Below are 18,202 nucleotides of genomic sequence, written 5' to 3'. Positions count from 1 at the left end.
TTAGTCTTGCTCAGTCTCTGATGGTTCAGAGATCCAAGCCTTCCTCTTTACAGGGACTCCATCGTTGATGTGCTTTTTTACCTCTTGTTCACTCCTTGGTCTACTGTTGGTGAGAGCTAAATTTTCTCTTCCATCGTTACATGTAGAAACTTGGGTCAGAAAGATCCTCTGAACTGCATCGGCTGAATGAGAACTGCCAGAATGCCAAGCTCTCCTCCTGTGGAACCTACCAAATCCAGGAAAACCTGCAGGGTGCAAACCACTGTTTCCAGGTGCAAGCCTGGCTGCTTCAAAAGTATGGTGGTTGCTAGATGCCTGAGGCTCAGACTCGGAGTAGGCGCTACGTGTATGGGGAAAGATGCAAGTAGATGTAGAAGAGTTGTGATTTTTGGAGGGAGTGAAAGAATAGGATGATGGAAGGGACACTCTTGGCTTGGGGTACAAAAAAACTGTCTTCCTGTGTCTAAATTCTCTTGTTTCCCTACCTTCTCCTTCTAAATCTTCTGGCTTTGCTGACTCTATGAATGTTTCCACTCTTTTGGGATTGTTACTGATCAACCTCTTCCTTCTTCTCGTTTGAGCCTCTTCCAATTTTATTTCCAGGTCATGAATATTCTCAGTTATCTGATTGACCTGATCAAAACGTGATAGCAGTGAACTGACACAGGGCAGTAGGCGGTCCAGGTAGGGCTGGATGTCGACCCCAGACTCAGACATTAAAGAATCCTCTGACCTCACAGAGAGAGCTGAGGACAAGGGGCGTTTGGATGAAATTGAGGAGCACAGGGAAGAAGAGTGTGGAGAGGGAAGGGTGAGAGACAGGGTGGAGAAGTGGGATTCCTGTGAGCACCTGGAAGGAGGCATGTCCATACCTTCGAACTTCACCCTGTGCCTGAACTAGGAAAGGAATAACAATGTGTGGAGTCAGAAACATGGAATCAAAAGCTTCTCAGCTTATCAAAGAAACAACTAATGCACTACTTACCTCTTTAGCTTTTGTGAGTCCCATCCACAGCTTCAGTCTCTTGATGAAGAACTCCACCATCTCATAGTCCTGAGGTTCAATGGTTGGTTGGTACAACTCAGCCTGCTCCGCCCTTAAGGACAGAGAAAAGCAATTGTTGGCCTTCTGGGCAAAAAATTAACCTTGTAGCAATTGGTCTTTCAATTAGGCTTGTTCATGGCAAAATGTATTGAATCTTAAAAATGCGTAGTTAAAAAAAAGGTTCCGAAATTGGATAAGATCCAGTTTAGGTTTTCATCTCGGTCAAACCTGAATGATGTATTGTAAAATGTTGTAGTATGATTGGGATACTCTTTTCAAGGCTTTGTTAGTTTTGAGTATGTTTGATTTCATGTTATTGGTCTTTATGGGTGTACCCTGACCACGGGACCAACGACCCAACCTGCTGTTTTTGTTGTCACATGGGTTTGGGTCAAGTCACATTCTATTAACATGGAGTGAACCTCAAAGTCTATGAGTGTGGACATTAATTGGACCTTAGTCAAATGTTGCATACACCCTCATAACATGCCTGTCCATTACCCCTTTCTCCAAAAAGGCATTTAAAACATTTGGTGCTCATTTAGTTAGTATACAATAGCAATGAGCCCTGTCCCCTCGCCCGCTTTCAGAACTTAAACTTCATCACTTCACCAGCCTTCTTCTGTAATAACAGTTGCACATGCTTTGTGAATGTTTTGAATATGATTTATGTTGTACATTTCAAGGGTGGATGAGCTCAGGGACAAACTGTGTCAAGCATGGAAGACTTCCATGACTTCTGTGATATTAATACAACTTATTACAAGGATGGATACATGTTTTTGTTATGTTATCTAACTGTTGACTTTGCAGTGCTAAGATTTTTAGTTTTACAACCCAACATTCTATTGATAATATTGTGTACATACATACACTGTGTACCTGTATGCATGGATGAGAACAGCTCCGCAGAGTCTGGCTAAGAGCAAAACACCTCCCACAGGAAGCAGCCCGTAAAGAGGGCCCAGGACCGGGTGAACCCTAAATAGTCTTTGGAGAGTCATTCGGCCACGCAGCAGCGACAGCACTGAAACTCCGGACTGGAAAACGGACAGGAAACCTTCTACTGAACGGGAGAATAGCTGAAACAAAGACATGCGCATATCAAAAACAAATCCTCTGTATGGATATTTGATTGAGCTGAACTTTTCTTTACGTACTGTGTTTCCAAGGTGAGTGCTGAGCAGTATCAGCAACAGCAGTAGCACAGCCAGAGCCAACAGCTCCCTCCAGGCTTTTTGGAGCACTTTGCCTAACACCACCCACCGCCGCACAAACCTCAAGGTTCCCAGCAGCTGGAAAGAGCAGACATTCAAGTAGATTGCGAAAACTGTGGCACAATGAAGAGTTTAATAATAATTATCCAAAGCTTTTACCTGTAGAACAAGAAGAGTGAGCAGGACAGCTGCACATTGAGAGCACCTCTGTGCCAGAAGGGCAGCACTGTGGAAGTTTATAAATGTGTCTGGTTGGGACCAAAGCTAAATGGCAAATACAAAGAAAAACACATGGAATATTAAATATTTAGCCAAATGCAATCTATTCTTGTACATACAGGGGTTTAAGTAACATCTACCGCAATGACAGGTACTGTAACTGACATATAGAGTTGTTCAGAAACTGATTCCAACCTGAAAATGCGGGATTAGTGTATACACCAATGTATTAACTGGTCCAATCCTTTAATTTTTAGTCCCTGAAAGAAGTTAATTCTTAATTACTGCTCCAGAACCGTAGCCTGCGTAGTGTGCTGCGCTGTGCTGCAACTATGGATTTTATCACAAAACATATTCTAGGATAAATGTCTTTCTTATAGCTACACCCTTGATAGGTAATGTTTGTATCATACAAGCAATATCTAACACAAATCAATCCAGTAGCATTACTTTATTGTTAATACAAATTTGAATATTGGGAGGAGTGACATGAGGAGAATCCAGCCACATTAGTGCTAGATTCAGCCTTTACAAAAACTCCAGAAGAGGATTTAAAAACTTTTTAGAAAATTTATATTATTCCTACTGAGGAAAGTACAACAGTTTGAAAAGCTTCAAAACAATACATTGGGTGGGTTATTTATAGCACAAGCCATTTAAAAGAGAGAGAGAGAATCTAAGTAGGCTCAACAAATTGGAATAGGAAATTAAGGATACGGAACTAAACTTGTCATTTACCAAAAATCAAGGGGGTAAATTTAGTTGTACATCATCAGCTGTACATTTACATCAGATGTAAAGTAAAAGGCAAACTTTGCACTGTACAAATTAAAAACAAATTTTAATGAATGAGAAAAAATATATATATTACTTAGACAAATGAGAGACTTATTTATTTTCTCAATATACCAGGAAATCAACTAGTGATGATGGAATATTCATTCTTGCCCTAATCTCTGTAGACAGATAAGAATTCAGAATCTGTAGGCAAGACTTTCAGTGTCGGAAGTGTTTCCGCTTGCGGTCTGAGAAGTGTTGTTCTATCATGTTTGAGTAGGCTTTGGCTGTGTGCAGGAAACAAAGTCTCTGCAGTAAATGAAACAGGCAGAAGGCACTAGCCCTAATGTAATCCTTGAACCCATCAGCTATCACTGGCTCATCATCAACGTTTTGGCATTTTATCAATCTTCATTAGTGAAGATGATTCCATCATAGATGTTGTCTCTCTACTCCGACTCCATTCTCAAGTTTCTTGTTTGAAGTTGCTAGTTGGTCTGTAAACAAACATCACATGGAAAAGGACGTTTAGGCCCGATATCCGTTATCCCTATCTGATTAACTACTAGCTAGACCAGATGCCCTGCAAAACCATCATCCCCTGAGGCTCTATCCTTGTTAGATGATAGCTGATGGGTTCTGTAATTGATGTCTCCCCAATATAATATACAAGGTTTATCAGATGATGTTGAGAATGTGATATATGGCCCAAACTTTTAAAGAAGCTTTAATTTAAACAAATAATAAAATAAGTATATGTCTATAATTGTTTCTCTCTTTGTGACTCGCTAGCACGCAAGTTCATATAACAGCTCAGTCAGCACTTGTATGGCAGTAATCATTATGGATATAACAAGTTTCATGTTGTCATTTCTTACCTTTGAAACACAGGAAGTGGCCAGCGACATGAAGCAAAAATGCAAGATAGCTGTTGCCAGTGATAAGAAGGCAAGGACAAGCTGGAGCAAGCTTTGATGCAGATACCGGGTCCTCTCAGTAGCCAGTGACCACAGTTCTCCAAACAACATTAGGAGGCCAGAAATGAGAAGAATAACCTGCAGTGTATAACCCCTGGGATTAGTCATTTCTGAATCCTGCTTAAGAATGTGTGTATGACTGAGACGATAACAATGTTTGTTACCATAATTGCTGTCAGCAGGTCCAGTCCAAGGAGTGATGAAGGAATGAGGAATGGATGGATGAATAGAGAGGCGGTGACTCTCGGTGAGTGAGCCCACTCCAGTTGTATAGACACACACAGAAATAACGCAGACTCTCTGTGGGAGTGTGTGAAGTCAATAGAAAGGCTTTTCAACCTGGGATGAAAATTGGATTTTTTTTAGAATTTAAAAGCATTTAATTAAAATCAATATCCATTTACAACGTTTAAAAACGACGTTTACATATTTACCTCTTAATTAATGCTCACTGACTAGAGACATAGATGAAACTCATTTTACCCCTTGTGTTTCTAACAAAAGAATGATTCATTAATAAAAACTAAGTCTTGGAGATGCAGTCTCCTTGTTGAAATAAAGCCACTCACCGTTTTTTGCTCCAGTCTGCCATGGATAGGTCAGCTATAAGCTGTTTGGTTGTTACACTGCTATCTCCCAGAAGGACACTTGACAGAGGACTGAGGCTATGTTTGTACTGAAGCCTGGGCAATCCAACGAGGCGCAGTGACGGGCTTTGGTGTAGGTGTGGCACCAAGGTGTGGTTGATCCACTGCTCTGCATCTGACCAGCTAGATGAAGAGAAAATCAGGACAAGCTTGTGTATGTGTGCAAGTCAAAACACAATTACATCCATGATGCACAACATAATGCTGATTTTGTTGAGGGAACATCATGTGAATGCCTGATGAAGACCAGAACAGAGCATCATAATATGTCTAGTGCTAGAGTCCTAAGTCTAGGTTTTCTCCCTAGATATTACAGCATGTGACTGCAGAAGGTATGGTGTAGTGTTTTGATGGCAGAAAGCAAAGTGTTGTCCTTACTCTTGGAGTGAGGTGAGGTTAGGAAATCCCAAGGGTGCTGTGTGAAGTTGGCGTTTGACAGCATAGTGCAGCAGCCTGCCCTGCCTTTTCTCTATGCTGTCCTGGTAGTTCACCATCAACACCAGCAGCAGATATAACAGCTGGCAAACACATTGCTACAGAAAGAAAGCAGAAGATTTTTATTATATTTAATAAATTTAATTAAAAAAAATACACATCATAAAACAGAGAGGTTTCTGGAGACAAACTGCTACAGAATTTTCACGTTTGCCTTTTTGTCTTACCCTCATAAGTGATCTCAGTGCTCGGACTTTGCGGGCCTCCTCTTTAGCCTGAAGAAGCCCGTAGCCACATGGTGGTCGGACCTTTCCGCCATGCTCTCTAAATGCCCTCACCACAGTGGACTCCTGAGCCAGCTGGTCCTCCACCTCTGGGTCCACAGGCCTCCAGAGTGCTGTATTGATCAAGGCTTGCACACACACCTGAGCAACAAAGATGGAGATCCAAATCATAGAAACTATCCTCAAAAGATCTAAAAAGTGATTTAACAAGATGATATTTTTGAACTTACTTTGAGAGGTTCAAGCAGTAAAACTGAACTGAGAAAGGCAGAAAGCACCGATACAAGCCACATGAGGACAACTGTTCTGGACATGTGGCTACCATAGACTCCGACGACAGCCAGGCAAGCTCCTATTAGCACAGCCACCACGGGGTAAATCACACTCAGCGCCCAGGAAGGGAGCAGCCAACTGGGCTTACCTCGAGCAACGCCTAGAGTGGGGGCAATTGAGCAACATATCTCAAACTATTCACACAAGATAGGAAAAAAGATGCTAACTGGGTATTAACTTGGTGTTTAAATCCAAACTGACTTTTACATCATTTTAAAGTTGAAAAAACTTGTAGTTTAAAATTACATTTCAATAACACACCTGAGAAATGACACCTACCCATATACCAAACCTGCCAATTGACTATGGTTGGTATGGAGGATAAGGTTTGGAAACCAAAGGTCTAGTACCTATGCGCGTGGTGGAGCAACAGCTTGAGGAGTCTGGAGAAGGGCTTGGCAGGAAAGTGCTGGCCATGGAGTCAACAGATAGCACTGAGGGACACTTGTCGAGTCCCGCACCATACAAAAAGGGACAGGACTGTGGATCTAGCTGGTGGATATCACCATAGCTGCTGCACAAGGTACTTTGGCTAAAAAGTATAAAATCACAGTTATATAGAATATTTAAGGCAACATAAAACTTCATGATATAGCATTTATATGATTCACAGAAGCGACCCCCACGTGTTTGAAAGTGATGAGGTGGTTCTTGGGGAATCCCTGCCGCTGTCTGAGTTGTTGTTCGTTACATCTGCTGTGTCCTCGGATGCTCCTGCTATGGACATCAGCAGATCCTCCTCTTGTATCATTACAAAAAAAGCAAAAGACTGGAAAAATCAATATTTTTGTCGCACAATACTGACTTTGACATGACAACATGGCTGAGGACAGGAGACTTTTCAGATGTACCATACATTGTTAATCATTTGATGAATATTTACTTGAGCAATTTCTCACCAGAGAGAGTTAGAAGTGTTGTCAGATTGTGGCTATGAGCTTGCACTAAGTTGGTGTTCATATTGGAGACCTTTTGGCAAGGTGTAGCAGAGGATTGGTATGAACTGAAAATGCCTTTCGAACAGGCATATGTGCAAACAGAAGATAGTGGAGAAGTTGGGGTGTCAGTGGGGGACGATGAGGATAGGCAGAGCTGCATCAGGGCCTTTTTTCTTCTCAGCTGATGTGTAGGGCCAAGAGCAGGCGTCATCTTGTGAAGATTTGGGGCTGGGGTTGTTTTGGTAAGGCATGGGTCTACTGGTAAATTGAGTAGGCTGTCGCAGGACCGCCATGTCCCCATTCCTTCCTCTAGACATGCTTTGCCATCAGTCTGAGGAACCAAGCCAGATGCAGCCCAAAAGTCCATAATACTGGAATCAAACACCTTGCTATCCAGTAACTACAGACAACAGAAAAATAATCAATGATCAAGGAGGAGATTAGCTATTTTTGTGTGTATGTTCACATGTTTGTTTGCTCTTACAGATGAAGGACTGACATGCACTGGGCCAGAGGAATCTGCAAAAGACAGAAAGGAAGGGCCAGAGAGCTCTGACTGGCCAAGGTAGACGTCCATTTCCACAGAGTAACACACAGGAGAAGGTGGAACTGACATGTCTTCAGCCACCTGGATGAAACAAACACACCAAATCAACTTGAATGAATGAGCATTTGTAGTGTACATTTAGATAAAAGGTAGACATTAACTTGTATTGTTGCCATATTGAGATAAGTTAGTCAAACATATCAAACTGATTCAGGCCACATGGGGACAGGGTTTCTTTTAGAAGTAAAAGTTACCTGAAGTTGACATTTTCTAAACAGGAAACACAGAAAGCACTGGAAAGGAAACACCAGTGCTGCAACGGACATCCCCACAGCAACCGCCTCCATGTTAACCAGGAGCTGGGCTGAAACAGGGCCACTGGTGGTAAAGGGAAACAAGTCAGAAAAACTGACAGACATGTTTATGTTGCACTTTCACTAATTATGTATTATATCATCTTAACTAGTTATTATTCAGTTTTAAAAAACTGTATTATAACTGTATTATGTATGTATATATATACACATATATATATATATACATAAACATGATACAGGGATGAAGATCACACCCCACATTACATTGCAGCAGTCCTGAGAGATACAATAGAGCAGAACTGTCATGAGTCAATCTAGTTTAGTTATGTTGCTGTTTTGTATTTTGGTGTTTGGATATTATTTCCGGTTTTCTTTGGTCACTTTGTCTCTTGTTGTCATGAGTTCTTGTTGTTTAGTTTGTATACTGTGTTCCTGTCTTGGTTTAGTCTGGTTTAGTTGCCCTTTTGTCTTTTGTTCATTAAACTTGTTGTTTTGTCTGCACCTTGGGTCCTCTCCCTTTTTGTTTTAGTCCAAACCCTGACAAGAACAACAATTGCATTGTATGTCATCCCCAGCCAACACAATCAGAGAAAAAACAAATAAACACCTACATTAAAAGCTTTAGAGGTTTTACTCACTTATTAGAATATTGTTTAACAATTTGACATTTACTAAATTATCAAATGTTTTCTGTATTATCATCATCATTTCCTACCATGAAATGTTTTTTGGTTCATATTGAGGACTAAAAACAACCTTACCTATGGCCTTTAGTACCAACAGCCCCGTACCAGAGAGCACCCAGTGCAGAGTAGAGGTGCAGCATGAGGGCACTGCATGTAACCCTCTGACACCTGGTGAAATGGCTGTGGGCAGGGCGTTCCCACAGAGACAGCCACAGGTGGTGCTCAATCATCCCAAACATCAGCTGGGACCTGAAGACTCGTCGAAACTGAAAAAGCTCTTCAGGACCTTGGGAGGATTAAATTAAAAGGCAGCAAGAGTTTTTAGGAAGAGCCACGTAGTTGCCTGACTTAAGTAGCACTATCCACGGCTTATGCATAACCCCTTACAAATGACAATGTCAGTGAATATAATACATAGCATATTTTGTGTATATCCTCAAAATAATATGTATAAGCTTACATGAAGCTAGAACTTCCTTGTCCACAGTGCCGTTCTTTTGATTCTCCACAGAGAGCCAGTCCTCCAGCAGGAAAAAGAACATGTAGTCAGTCTGAGGATCCCAAACCACCACATGCTGAACGTACCAGGATGGGTCCAGACCTGCATTTACAAATATGATATTCAACTACATTCATATGTATTTATTGAGAGTAGCTGCAGTATCAAGTATTTTCCATGTACCTGTGTTATCATGCCACATGCGAATTTTCCAAACTTCTCCCAGGTTGTCATCTGTCTCTAGGTGAAACTGGTCAAGGCTGCCACGCTGAAAAGCTCCTTCCCTCTGCAGATGACGAGAGCCGCTCTTTGTCACACCGTACAGACAGATGCCAACATGAGCTGTGGTGCCTGATGGGTAATTATATATAATAATTACATATAATAACTTCCATTATATATATTTCATAACTTATATGAAAAACACCAACAACGCAGGGTGCACAGGGTGCTTGCTGGGCAGGGTAACTTTGACATTGTTTTGACTTTTCGTTAACTGACCTGCTCCTCGCTGCCAGCCAGTCTTGACCAGCACTTTGTAGTGGTAAAGCCCTGGTCGGCCACACAGAGGGACCTGGCTCAGCCTCAAATTGTCCAAGTGGTCCAGTTTATGGGCGATGAGTCCTACCAGCACATGAACCAGAACCAGGATAGCACACACAATCCCCACCACCATGTTATGTACGGGACTGCCTGACTGCACAGATAATGGATGGAAATAAGAACAGGAACAGCCTGTTGATGACTATTGTAGAAACAGAAGTGATGGCTCTAATTCTGTATTTGTCAACATTTTAAATAGTTATGGTTTAATTCACGATTCATTCCACTTTTCTACTTTTAGTTTAAATCTAGACAGAGAATATTCCTTTTCCTCACTGCTATCACATCAGTGTTAAGCAAGGTTTTCAAGTTTTCCAAGGAACCCCTGTGATTAACTTCCTTATATATATTTGTTTAGCCATCAGGCTGTAAGACCATTTTATTTTTTCACCCTAAGACCACTATATATGCCTCGAGAAGCTAGCTTGAACCTTCTTGTTAGTTGGGTCCCCCAGACGCCCCCTGGCGGTGTAGCCTATTGCCCTTTGTTGCTTTATCTGACTTAGCACAGACCAGTTGGTTAACCTTTTGTTTCCTGTAACCCTAGATATATTCTGACTAGTGCTGACTCTAGTCAGAGAGGTTTTCTATCATCTCTCTCCACTGCGCAGTGAATAAAACTCATCTGAACCAGCCGCTGAATCGGACCTGAAGATTATTTTTTCTTCCACGCTATCCTCTTTTTACCCCTGACTTATTATTTGGGTAATGGAGTTGAGATATATCAATCTGTGAAACATTCAGAAATATACTCAAAATACAAGCAAGTGTATTGTGTTCTCACACACCGGAGGCAGCAGAACAACAGCTCCAGGATGAACAAACATAGTGGCCCCAAACAGGGTGAGGTGCTTGGTGAGACAGTGCGCTACATGGAGTGTGCTGCCCTCCAATGGCTGTAGACCCTCACTGCTCCAACGCCTCTCCTCGACGCTGTAGTATTGGCACAGAGAGCTGAACACACAAACCGACACATGGACGGGACAGCAGTCGACCAGAGACGAGGTCAGGTTTACAAAGAGTGGCTTGTCAGTCTTGTTCAAACTGCAGAGAAAGAAAAAAGGTATTTCTTCATTTATCAGAATGAGCAAACATACAGAGCACTGATTTACAGAAGAGAGCAGTTACTCACAGTGGAGAGATAAAGATGGTTTCCTCTGTGGAGGTGGTTGGACCAGAGAGATTGAGACTCCACTCTCTCACTAGGGAATCCAGGGATGCATTAGTCCCTGGCACTGAGGAGCTCACTTCTACCTTGACATGTCCCAGACTCACTGAAGAAGCTCCTAGATATGAATAATGCAGTTGGATAACAGCTTTTTAAATGTACAATTCATGCAAAAATTGACAAATGTAAAGTTAATTAATAATCATATAGGCACCACATGATCAACCTCAAAGATCATTCACTCTCATTATTGACAGAACACATTTAGATGTCCTGGAATGTTAAATGCATACCAGAACAGACACAGTCATTGCTGTCTACTCTGCTCAACCTCAGTCCTGTGATTGACTGGTGACCTGTCCAAGGTGTACCCCCCTTTCGGCAGTGACAGCTGGGATTGGCTCCAGCTGAAGTACAGTCATTAAATTTTTTGTCCTTGTATGATATATTTTCCTTTAACTATGAAGCATGATGTATTAGAAATGTATTGTAGAAATATGTTTTATACTTTTAATGCAAAACAAAATGCATTAATTTGTTTATGTTGTTTTGTATTTGCAAACCACACTGTCGTAGTTAGTGAACTGTAGGGCATTCTTTAAACATACTCTGTTTGATAAAAGTCAACATGTTGTGCTCACAACTTTTACTCTGCCCTCCTGTGGAAAAAAAATCTATTACTGCAGAATAGCTCAAGCTACTAAAATACTGAGAGAAGCTATACAGCAATAACAGATTTGTTATGGCAAACAGATGCCTTACTACACATCACCCAGACAAAGCAACATTCAAGTGTCTCTGGATACCTGGTGAATATGTTCTCTCTCCTTTAAGATCTGTTTTGCTGTACAACAACTCATGTGGGACAAACAAGGATCTAGAACCTGGAACCATATTTTATGATCCACAATTGTATCTATTGTTTACCCTTAACTTTGCCTGTCTCTAATTTCTTGCTTGGCTGGTAGAGATAGTTGATTTTTAGTACATATAATAATGTTGGTGAGTGGAGTTTTAAAGCCTCACAAAAAGGTGTACAATTGTAACATATACTGTATCACATTTGAGACTACTAAAAGGGGAAATAAAATCCTCAGATCATCAATTAATTTAAAATATGATATAATCACAAAGGCATATTTGGGCTCTAAATAGATACGATCGGGGGTTGTATCCATCAGAGGTAGACATGTAAGTGCAGAGCAAAAACAAGTAAAGACAAAAAAAAATCGTAATTAGCATTAGAAAGTGCAAAGTGTAAGATTTAAATAGAAGAAGAAAGGTCCAGAGAAGAAAAAATATTCTACCTGCACTGTGACTGAAGGTCAAGGAAATATATAAACCCGCATTTTCATCCAATCCGTCCACAGCTTTGACTGTGAAGTTCAGCTTTCCTTGAGTGGGGATTGTAACAGTAAGACATGTCCCATTGCCAGATTCACCTGTCCTCCCATCTCCACCCAGATCATTCTGTCCCACAGGGTGCTTGTTGGGCAGGGTAACTCGTATGGCCTGTTCAGGCGACAGATCCTGGATGGATATCGGTTTGCCCTGAGGGGTGGTGAGTTCCATAGCAACCAGATTGGTGGAAATTGGATGGTCTGCTGCAGTCTGAAAAGAGTTGGATCCCATATCTGCATCCATACTAAAGAGTACTTGCACCACCTCAGACTCCTGGCTCTTCAGATGAGTAGTAAGGGAGGTAGGGATACTAAACTGACAGTTATCAAGCTTTGATTTGTCACTTGATGACCACTGAGGAGTCTGGTTTTGGTGTGTCTGATGAGTGCACAGCAGGTCAGAGGGGTCTCCGTGGAAACCCACAGTGTTTACATATGGGGTAGAGAGTGAAAGAGGTACCTCGCCATGAACACGTGCATGCATCAGAGTGCGCATTAGGGCCCCTGAGTGAGCCAGTGCTGACAGTAAGATAGTGGAAGCTGGCTTCAGAGTGCTTGAGTAAGCTTGAGTAGAACTGACAGACACAGCAGCCAGTGTATTACCTGGAAAGACAGAAAATAGAAAATATTTAATCACTCTTTTAACAATCAGAAATGGCTATTTAATGCAGGAGATGGTTGGTTGACAAACACCTATGATGTTAAGGATGTTCCTTCCTGTTTCAGCAGCTGACAAAAGACCAGGATTAATCTGCTCCTCCAGTACATGAATCATCTTCTGCACTGCTTCCAGAACCTTCTCCTGGCAGTTACGACAAACGATCTCACCAGGAACCGCCTCGGGAAACAGAGAAAATTAAGACTTAAATACTTAAACACTTAAGATGAAGCAAATGTTGAGTGGTGTAGCTTTCGTGTGAATTGGCTGTTTTTCTGGTATTTGTGTATCTTTTTTTAAACAAGTTACTGAACAGTGTCAGATATCAAGGCAGGCAAAGGGCAAAAATGCTAAAGTTAATGTTAGAGCCTTCAATGTGGGACTTTGTGGCTGGATGAAATGATCAGGGGTGCCATTGACTAACATTACTGAGTTAAGTGCACCAAGTGAGCTAGATTTCAAGTCTGAAACCCAGATTTTTTTTTGCAGTCCAGTATCCAATAATGCAGTGCATAGATAGATAGATAGATAGATAGATTGATTGATTCTTTTTACATTTCAGATCTAGCAGCTGTTTTCTCTGAAGCATTTTAAATATTACAGATCAACTGTTAAATACTAAGTACTTAAGAATGATGACGAGATTGCATACAGTAGACTGCGACAGTGCTGAGCTGATCTGATCAACATCCAACAATGAGGAAACAGGGAGAGAGGCCAGGGCTTGGGTCACATTTTCCCGAATCTCTCTTCTGTCCATAAACTCACTGGCAGTCTGTCCAGACTCCATCTGTGGACAGGTTAGTTCATATTACAAGTAAATGCAAAGCTTTCAAGATTATTGCATCAAATATGAATAACAGCTAGTCAGTTATAAACTGTTGACATTTCAATATGTTGTCATTTCATGCACTGCATAATAAGAGAAGATTCTGACACCATACCTGATTGAGCTGGCTGGTGAGGGAAATAGAATAAGGAATAATTTCTTGAGGATTGCCATGCTGAATTAAAGCCCAAAGCTCTGTCTGGCTCTTGTTTCTGAGCCACTGAATGGCAACCTTGTCCCTTGCAGGATTTTCGACTGTCAACACTCTGGAGACAGGAGTAATTAGTATTAGTGAGAGTTCACCAAAACATGACAGACATTTAGCATGACTCGTAATAACTTCAATAATATCTTGTTTTGCTTATAACAACAGTGGACCCACTGATGATTGGACTCAAAAGCACGACTAAGACACAGTCTCAGATGGAAGTAAAAAACAGTCTTTACTCTGTTTTAGAGAAAGCAAACAAATCCAAAAAAGAAAAATGCTAAGTCAAAGTAAAAATAAAAGAAGATGAACTGACACAGAGGGAAGACAATGAAACACAGCTAGAAACAATCAGGGTGGGGCAGACAATCAAACTGGCAGGAAACACAAGAGGGCAGGAAGTGAAGCAACACAAAATAAAACAGGAAATAATGAATAAGATGCAAGGGAAAACAGGAGGCTCCGGCCGATTGTTGAACCTCGGATACAGGAGGAACAATGCGGATTCCGACCTGGCCGTGGAACAGTGGACCAGCTCTTTACCCTGGCAGGGCTGCTTAGGGGGGCATGGGAGTTTGCTTATCCAGTCTACATGTGCTTTGGGACTTGGAGAAGGCTTATGATCGTGTCCCCCGGGTGGTCCTGTGGGGGGTACTGTGGGAGTATGGGGTACCGGGGCAGTTGATACGAGCCATCCGGTCGCTGTATAACCAAAGTCAGAGCTGTGTCCGCATCCTGGGCACAACACAAACACATTACCGGTGCATGTTGGCCTCCGCCAGGGCTGTCCCTTGACACTGATGCTGTTTGTGATTTTCATTGACAGGATCTCAAGGCGCAGCCGGGGGAAGGAGGGTTTCCAGTTTGGGGACCTCAGGATTTCATCTCTGCTTTTTGCAGATGATGTTGTCCTGTTGGCTTCATCAAGCTAGGACCTCCAGCAGGCACTGGGGCAGTTTGCAGCCGAGTGTGACACGGTTGGGATGAGAGTCAGCACCTCCAAGTCCGAGGCCATGGTTCTCTGCCGGAAACAGGTGGATTGCCCCCTTCGGGTGGGGAGTGAGTCTTTGCCTCAAGCGAAGGAGTTCAAGTATCTTGGGGTCTTGTTCACGAGTGAGGGTAAAATGGATAGTGAGATTGACAGGCCGATCGGTGCAGCATCAGCAGTAATGCAGGCATTGTACCGGACCGTGGTGGTGAAGAGGGAGCTGAGCCTGAAGGCAAAGCTTTCTGTTTACCAGCCGATCTACGTTCCAACCCTCACCTATGGTCACGAGCTTTGGGTAGTGACCGAAAGAATGAGATCGCGGATACAGGCGGCCAAAATGAGTTTCCTTTGGAGGGTGTCTGGGCTCAGCCTTCGAGATAGGGTCAGCAGCTCGGAGATCCGGGGGGAGCTCAGAGTAGAGCCGCTTCTCCTTCGTGTCGAAAGAAGCCAGTTGAGGTGGTTAGGGCATCTGGTTAGGATGCCTCCTGGGCGCCTTCCTTTGGAGGTTTTCCGGGCACGTCCAACTGGGAGGAAACCCCGGGGCAGACCCAGAGCTTGCTGAGGGATTATATATCCCATCTAGCCTGGGAACGCCTAGGAATCCCCCAGGAGGAACTGGAAAATGTTGCCGGAGAGAGGGACGCCTGGGTCACCTTACTGAGTAGGCTGCCACCGCAACCCGGCCCCGGATAAGCGGAAGATGATGGATGGATGGATTGATGGAAAACAGGACCAAAGAGGCAGAGCTGAACATGACAATGGTGGCAAGTGTTGAGATGTTTATTTAGCTAGGGCTGCATTAAAATTCTTGCATACCTGTTTAGAGCTATGACCTTTGCACCTAGATAGTCTTCCACCACCACCCTAACTGTGATTACTGGCATGCTTCTAGCTTGCCCTGTTGGAACCAGGGTGCCATATGTTGAACGAGTACCCCTAGGAAGAGAAATGAAAAGATGATAAAAACGGTTGCAGTTTTTTTTGCCATTTAATAACTATAAGTTGAGATCTGTATTTACCTGTACAGAGTTAGCAGGGGGCACTCACGGCCAATGAGCTGGCATGGTGCTACCTGGAATGTATAGATCAGCTGAGAGTCCTCACTTTCATCAACTTGCCACCCTGCCAAAGAGAATGCATGTCGGCAAAACATTGATGAAAGAAAATGTAATGTTGTAAATTGTAAAAGCACAAAGCTTGCAGAATGACTGCTTGTTTTTTTCCATTGAAAGTGAAAAAGATATTGAAGCAAATTAGATTTTATAACACCTTTACTTATTCCACAGAGTTACCTGAGCAGTTGTAGGTTACCAATGTCTCCAGCGGATGGATATCTGATTCTGGACTGAGATCACATAAGCCTCCATATGGTGGATTGTTAGGTAGTATCGTGAGGCTCGTGCTGCCCCAATGTCCTCTGTCAGGCTGGGATATGTTGAGACAGAAGGTATAAGTCTGCCTTGGCTGCAGAACACCAGAGCGTATCACCAAGTTCGAAGAATGTCTCCCTGTTGAGGTGGCAACGTCGTTCAGGTCAAGGTTCATGCCAGTCTGGTCTACAGCACTCCACTTGTACTGTGAGAAGACACATGCGTGAATCATAATAATACTGAATGTCTTGTTATCTGTGTATATGTGTACATTATATGTCAAAACAAACGTTTGCAGTGCTGTAAAGGTTGCAATTGGGCATCACCCAGGTTAAATGAACTGCCTAATTGCAACTTGATACTCTAAGCAGCTAATTGATTTTCATTGAAACTATGTTGCCTTTGAACTCAACACATTTTTAACTCATTTTAATTTTTTCAAAGTTCCCAATTTCAGAATCAAAATTCAAATAGCCTATATATTTTCATGCTGCCCACAGTCCTGTCATTTTTTATTTTTTTTTTTATTTTTTAAAGATTATTTTTTTGGCCTTTTGGCTTTATTTTTATAGGACAGCTGAAGATAGACAGGAAATGTTGGGAGTAGAGAGTGGGGGATGACATGCACAAATGATCGGCAGACCGGGAGTCGAGCCTGCGATCAGTGCGACGAGGACTGTGGCCTCTGTACATGGGGCGCCTGCTCTACCGACTGAGCTAAACAGCGCCCCAGTCCTGTCATTTTAAGTGCCAGCATCAAATAAACAGTTGAGAATAACTTTAAGAGAATCGCTTATGCTTGGTATCTAAGACGTTTTACCTGAATTCTTTTTAGGCAATTTTGGAACAGAATTTGGCGATTAAATTTGAAAAACTTTGTGAACATTGAAAAGTAAAAAGAAAAATGACTTATGAGAATTTGTAAAATAAAATTTAGAGGCAAAAACTGTACTAGAAACTAGGGTTGTCACAATACAATTTCAAACTTCAATATGATACTAGTAAAAATAACGATACTCAATACCTGTATCAATACCACAGCAACAAAAATAAAACTGCAAAAAACTAAATTAGGTAATGTCTTATTTTTAATTTCCCACCTTCATACAGTGCTGGTAAAGAAAAAAAGTCACTAAACACATAGCAGCTCATTTGACATAATGAAAGGCTTGATGAGCAGATTTTCCCCCCAAACATATTGTAGCCTATAGACCCATATTAAAATATTCCCTCTTAATCATCACTCATAATCCAGTAGAAGTGTAAGGTGGTGTCTGTATCTGCAGAAGATCTGCCCTTCGTTGTATTTCTGATTTTGTTATTATTTCATTATTTACATTAATGGCGCTAGCTCTCTTCACTTCCTGTCTATGTCGCAGTAGTAGGCCTAACGAAATATGAAAATGTTGAGAAAGTTTGCTTCTATTTTCTTGTAGTACCATTTTTTTTGTCATGTTTTTAAAAAACGTATTTGCTGTAATGTATTTGACTAAATGGCTAATTGTTTTAATTGAAAAATAGTATTAGATTTCTTACCTTTGCCTTGTTATCACACAGTTCACATTTTCCTGAGAGGATAATGGGGATGTTGTAACTAATGGTGTGAGCGGAGAACAGGACAGAACAAGACTCACATTCCACAAGCACTGGAAGCAAAGGAGCTTCACACACAGTCACCTAAAGATAAGACAGAAGGTATTTGGAGTAAGTGTTTTGTTCAATAAAATGTGTTAGTATGCCTGTTGTAAATTCTCCCACAATGGCAAGTCTCCAAAACTATTTATTTGCAATAGATATATTAAAAAAGAATTACAGTACTTTTATTAGTTAAAGTGACAAAACATGCTCTTGTTTTGAAATGGAGTGAAATTATGGGAAATACTCACTGTCTGGTTGACAAGGGCTTGTGTCCTCCCTGCCTTGTGTACAGTGAGGGTAAAAACATAGGTCGTGTCTGGGTGCAGCTGAGTGCTGAATACAGTCATTCTACTGCTGTTACTCCAAATTACAGGCTGCTTTAGAAGATGATGCTTGCTGGAGTTCTGAAAACACAAACA

At 41.8% G+C, this 18,202-nt stretch overlaps 1 protein-coding gene across 1 annotated transcript in view; it reads right to left on the bottom strand.

Annotated features, from left to right (window-relative positions):
- Positions 1-18,202, bottom strand: part of pkd1b (polycystic kidney disease 1b) — a 32,485-nt gene continuing 14,283 nt past the window's right edge. Inside the window, exons 12-40 of the mRNA XM_069664982.1 lie at positions 17,682-17,822; positions 16,068-16,350; positions 15,795-15,897; positions 15,592-15,711; positions 13,695-13,845; positions 13,403-13,540; positions 12,786-12,930; positions 12,000-12,695; positions 10,657-10,810; positions 10,313-10,478; positions 9,423-9,618; positions 9,105-9,272; positions 8,883-9,023; positions 8,498-8,708; positions 7,674-7,797; positions 7,357-7,500; positions 6,834-7,272; positions 6,561-6,675; positions 6,285-6,466; positions 5,832-6,034; positions 5,545-5,742; positions 5,261-5,415; positions 4,805-5,005; positions 4,400-4,574; positions 4,136-4,313; positions 2,206-2,370; positions 1,928-2,111; positions 986-1,097; positions 1-897 (exon numbers count right to left, since the gene is read on the bottom strand). Of these exons, the coding sequence (XP_069521083.1) occupies positions 1-897; positions 986-1,097; positions 1,928-2,111; positions 2,206-2,370; positions 4,136-4,313; positions 4,400-4,574; positions 4,805-5,005; positions 5,261-5,415; positions 5,545-5,742; positions 5,832-6,034; positions 6,285-6,466; positions 6,561-6,675; positions 6,834-7,272; positions 7,357-7,500; positions 7,674-7,797; positions 8,498-8,708; positions 8,883-9,023; positions 9,105-9,272; positions 9,423-9,618; positions 10,313-10,478; positions 10,657-10,810; positions 12,000-12,695; positions 12,786-12,930; positions 13,403-13,540; positions 13,695-13,845; positions 15,592-15,711; positions 15,795-15,897; positions 16,068-16,350; positions 17,682-17,822 (6,285 nt within the window). The remainder of the gene's footprint in view (positions 898-985; positions 1,098-1,927; positions 2,112-2,205; positions 2,371-4,135; positions 4,314-4,399; positions 4,575-4,804; positions 5,006-5,260; positions 5,416-5,544; positions 5,743-5,831; positions 6,035-6,284; positions 6,467-6,560; positions 6,676-6,833; positions 7,273-7,356; positions 7,501-7,673; positions 7,798-8,497; positions 8,709-8,882; positions 9,024-9,104; positions 9,273-9,422; positions 9,619-10,312; positions 10,479-10,656; positions 10,811-11,999; positions 12,696-12,785; positions 12,931-13,402; positions 13,541-13,694; positions 13,846-15,591; positions 15,712-15,794; positions 15,898-16,067; positions 16,351-17,681; positions 17,823-18,202) is intronic.

This window comes from Semicossyphus pulcher, unplaced genomic scaffold (assembly GCF_022749685.1).
Source record: "Semicossyphus pulcher isolate SPU_LCO1_2020_fin unplaced genomic scaffold, fSemPul1.0.p SCAF_16, whole genome shotgun sequence".
NCBI classification, from domain to species: Eukaryota; Metazoa; Chordata; class Actinopteri; order Labriformes; family Labridae; genus Semicossyphus; species Semicossyphus pulcher.
This window is presented reverse-complemented; position numbering and strand designations above follow the sequence as displayed.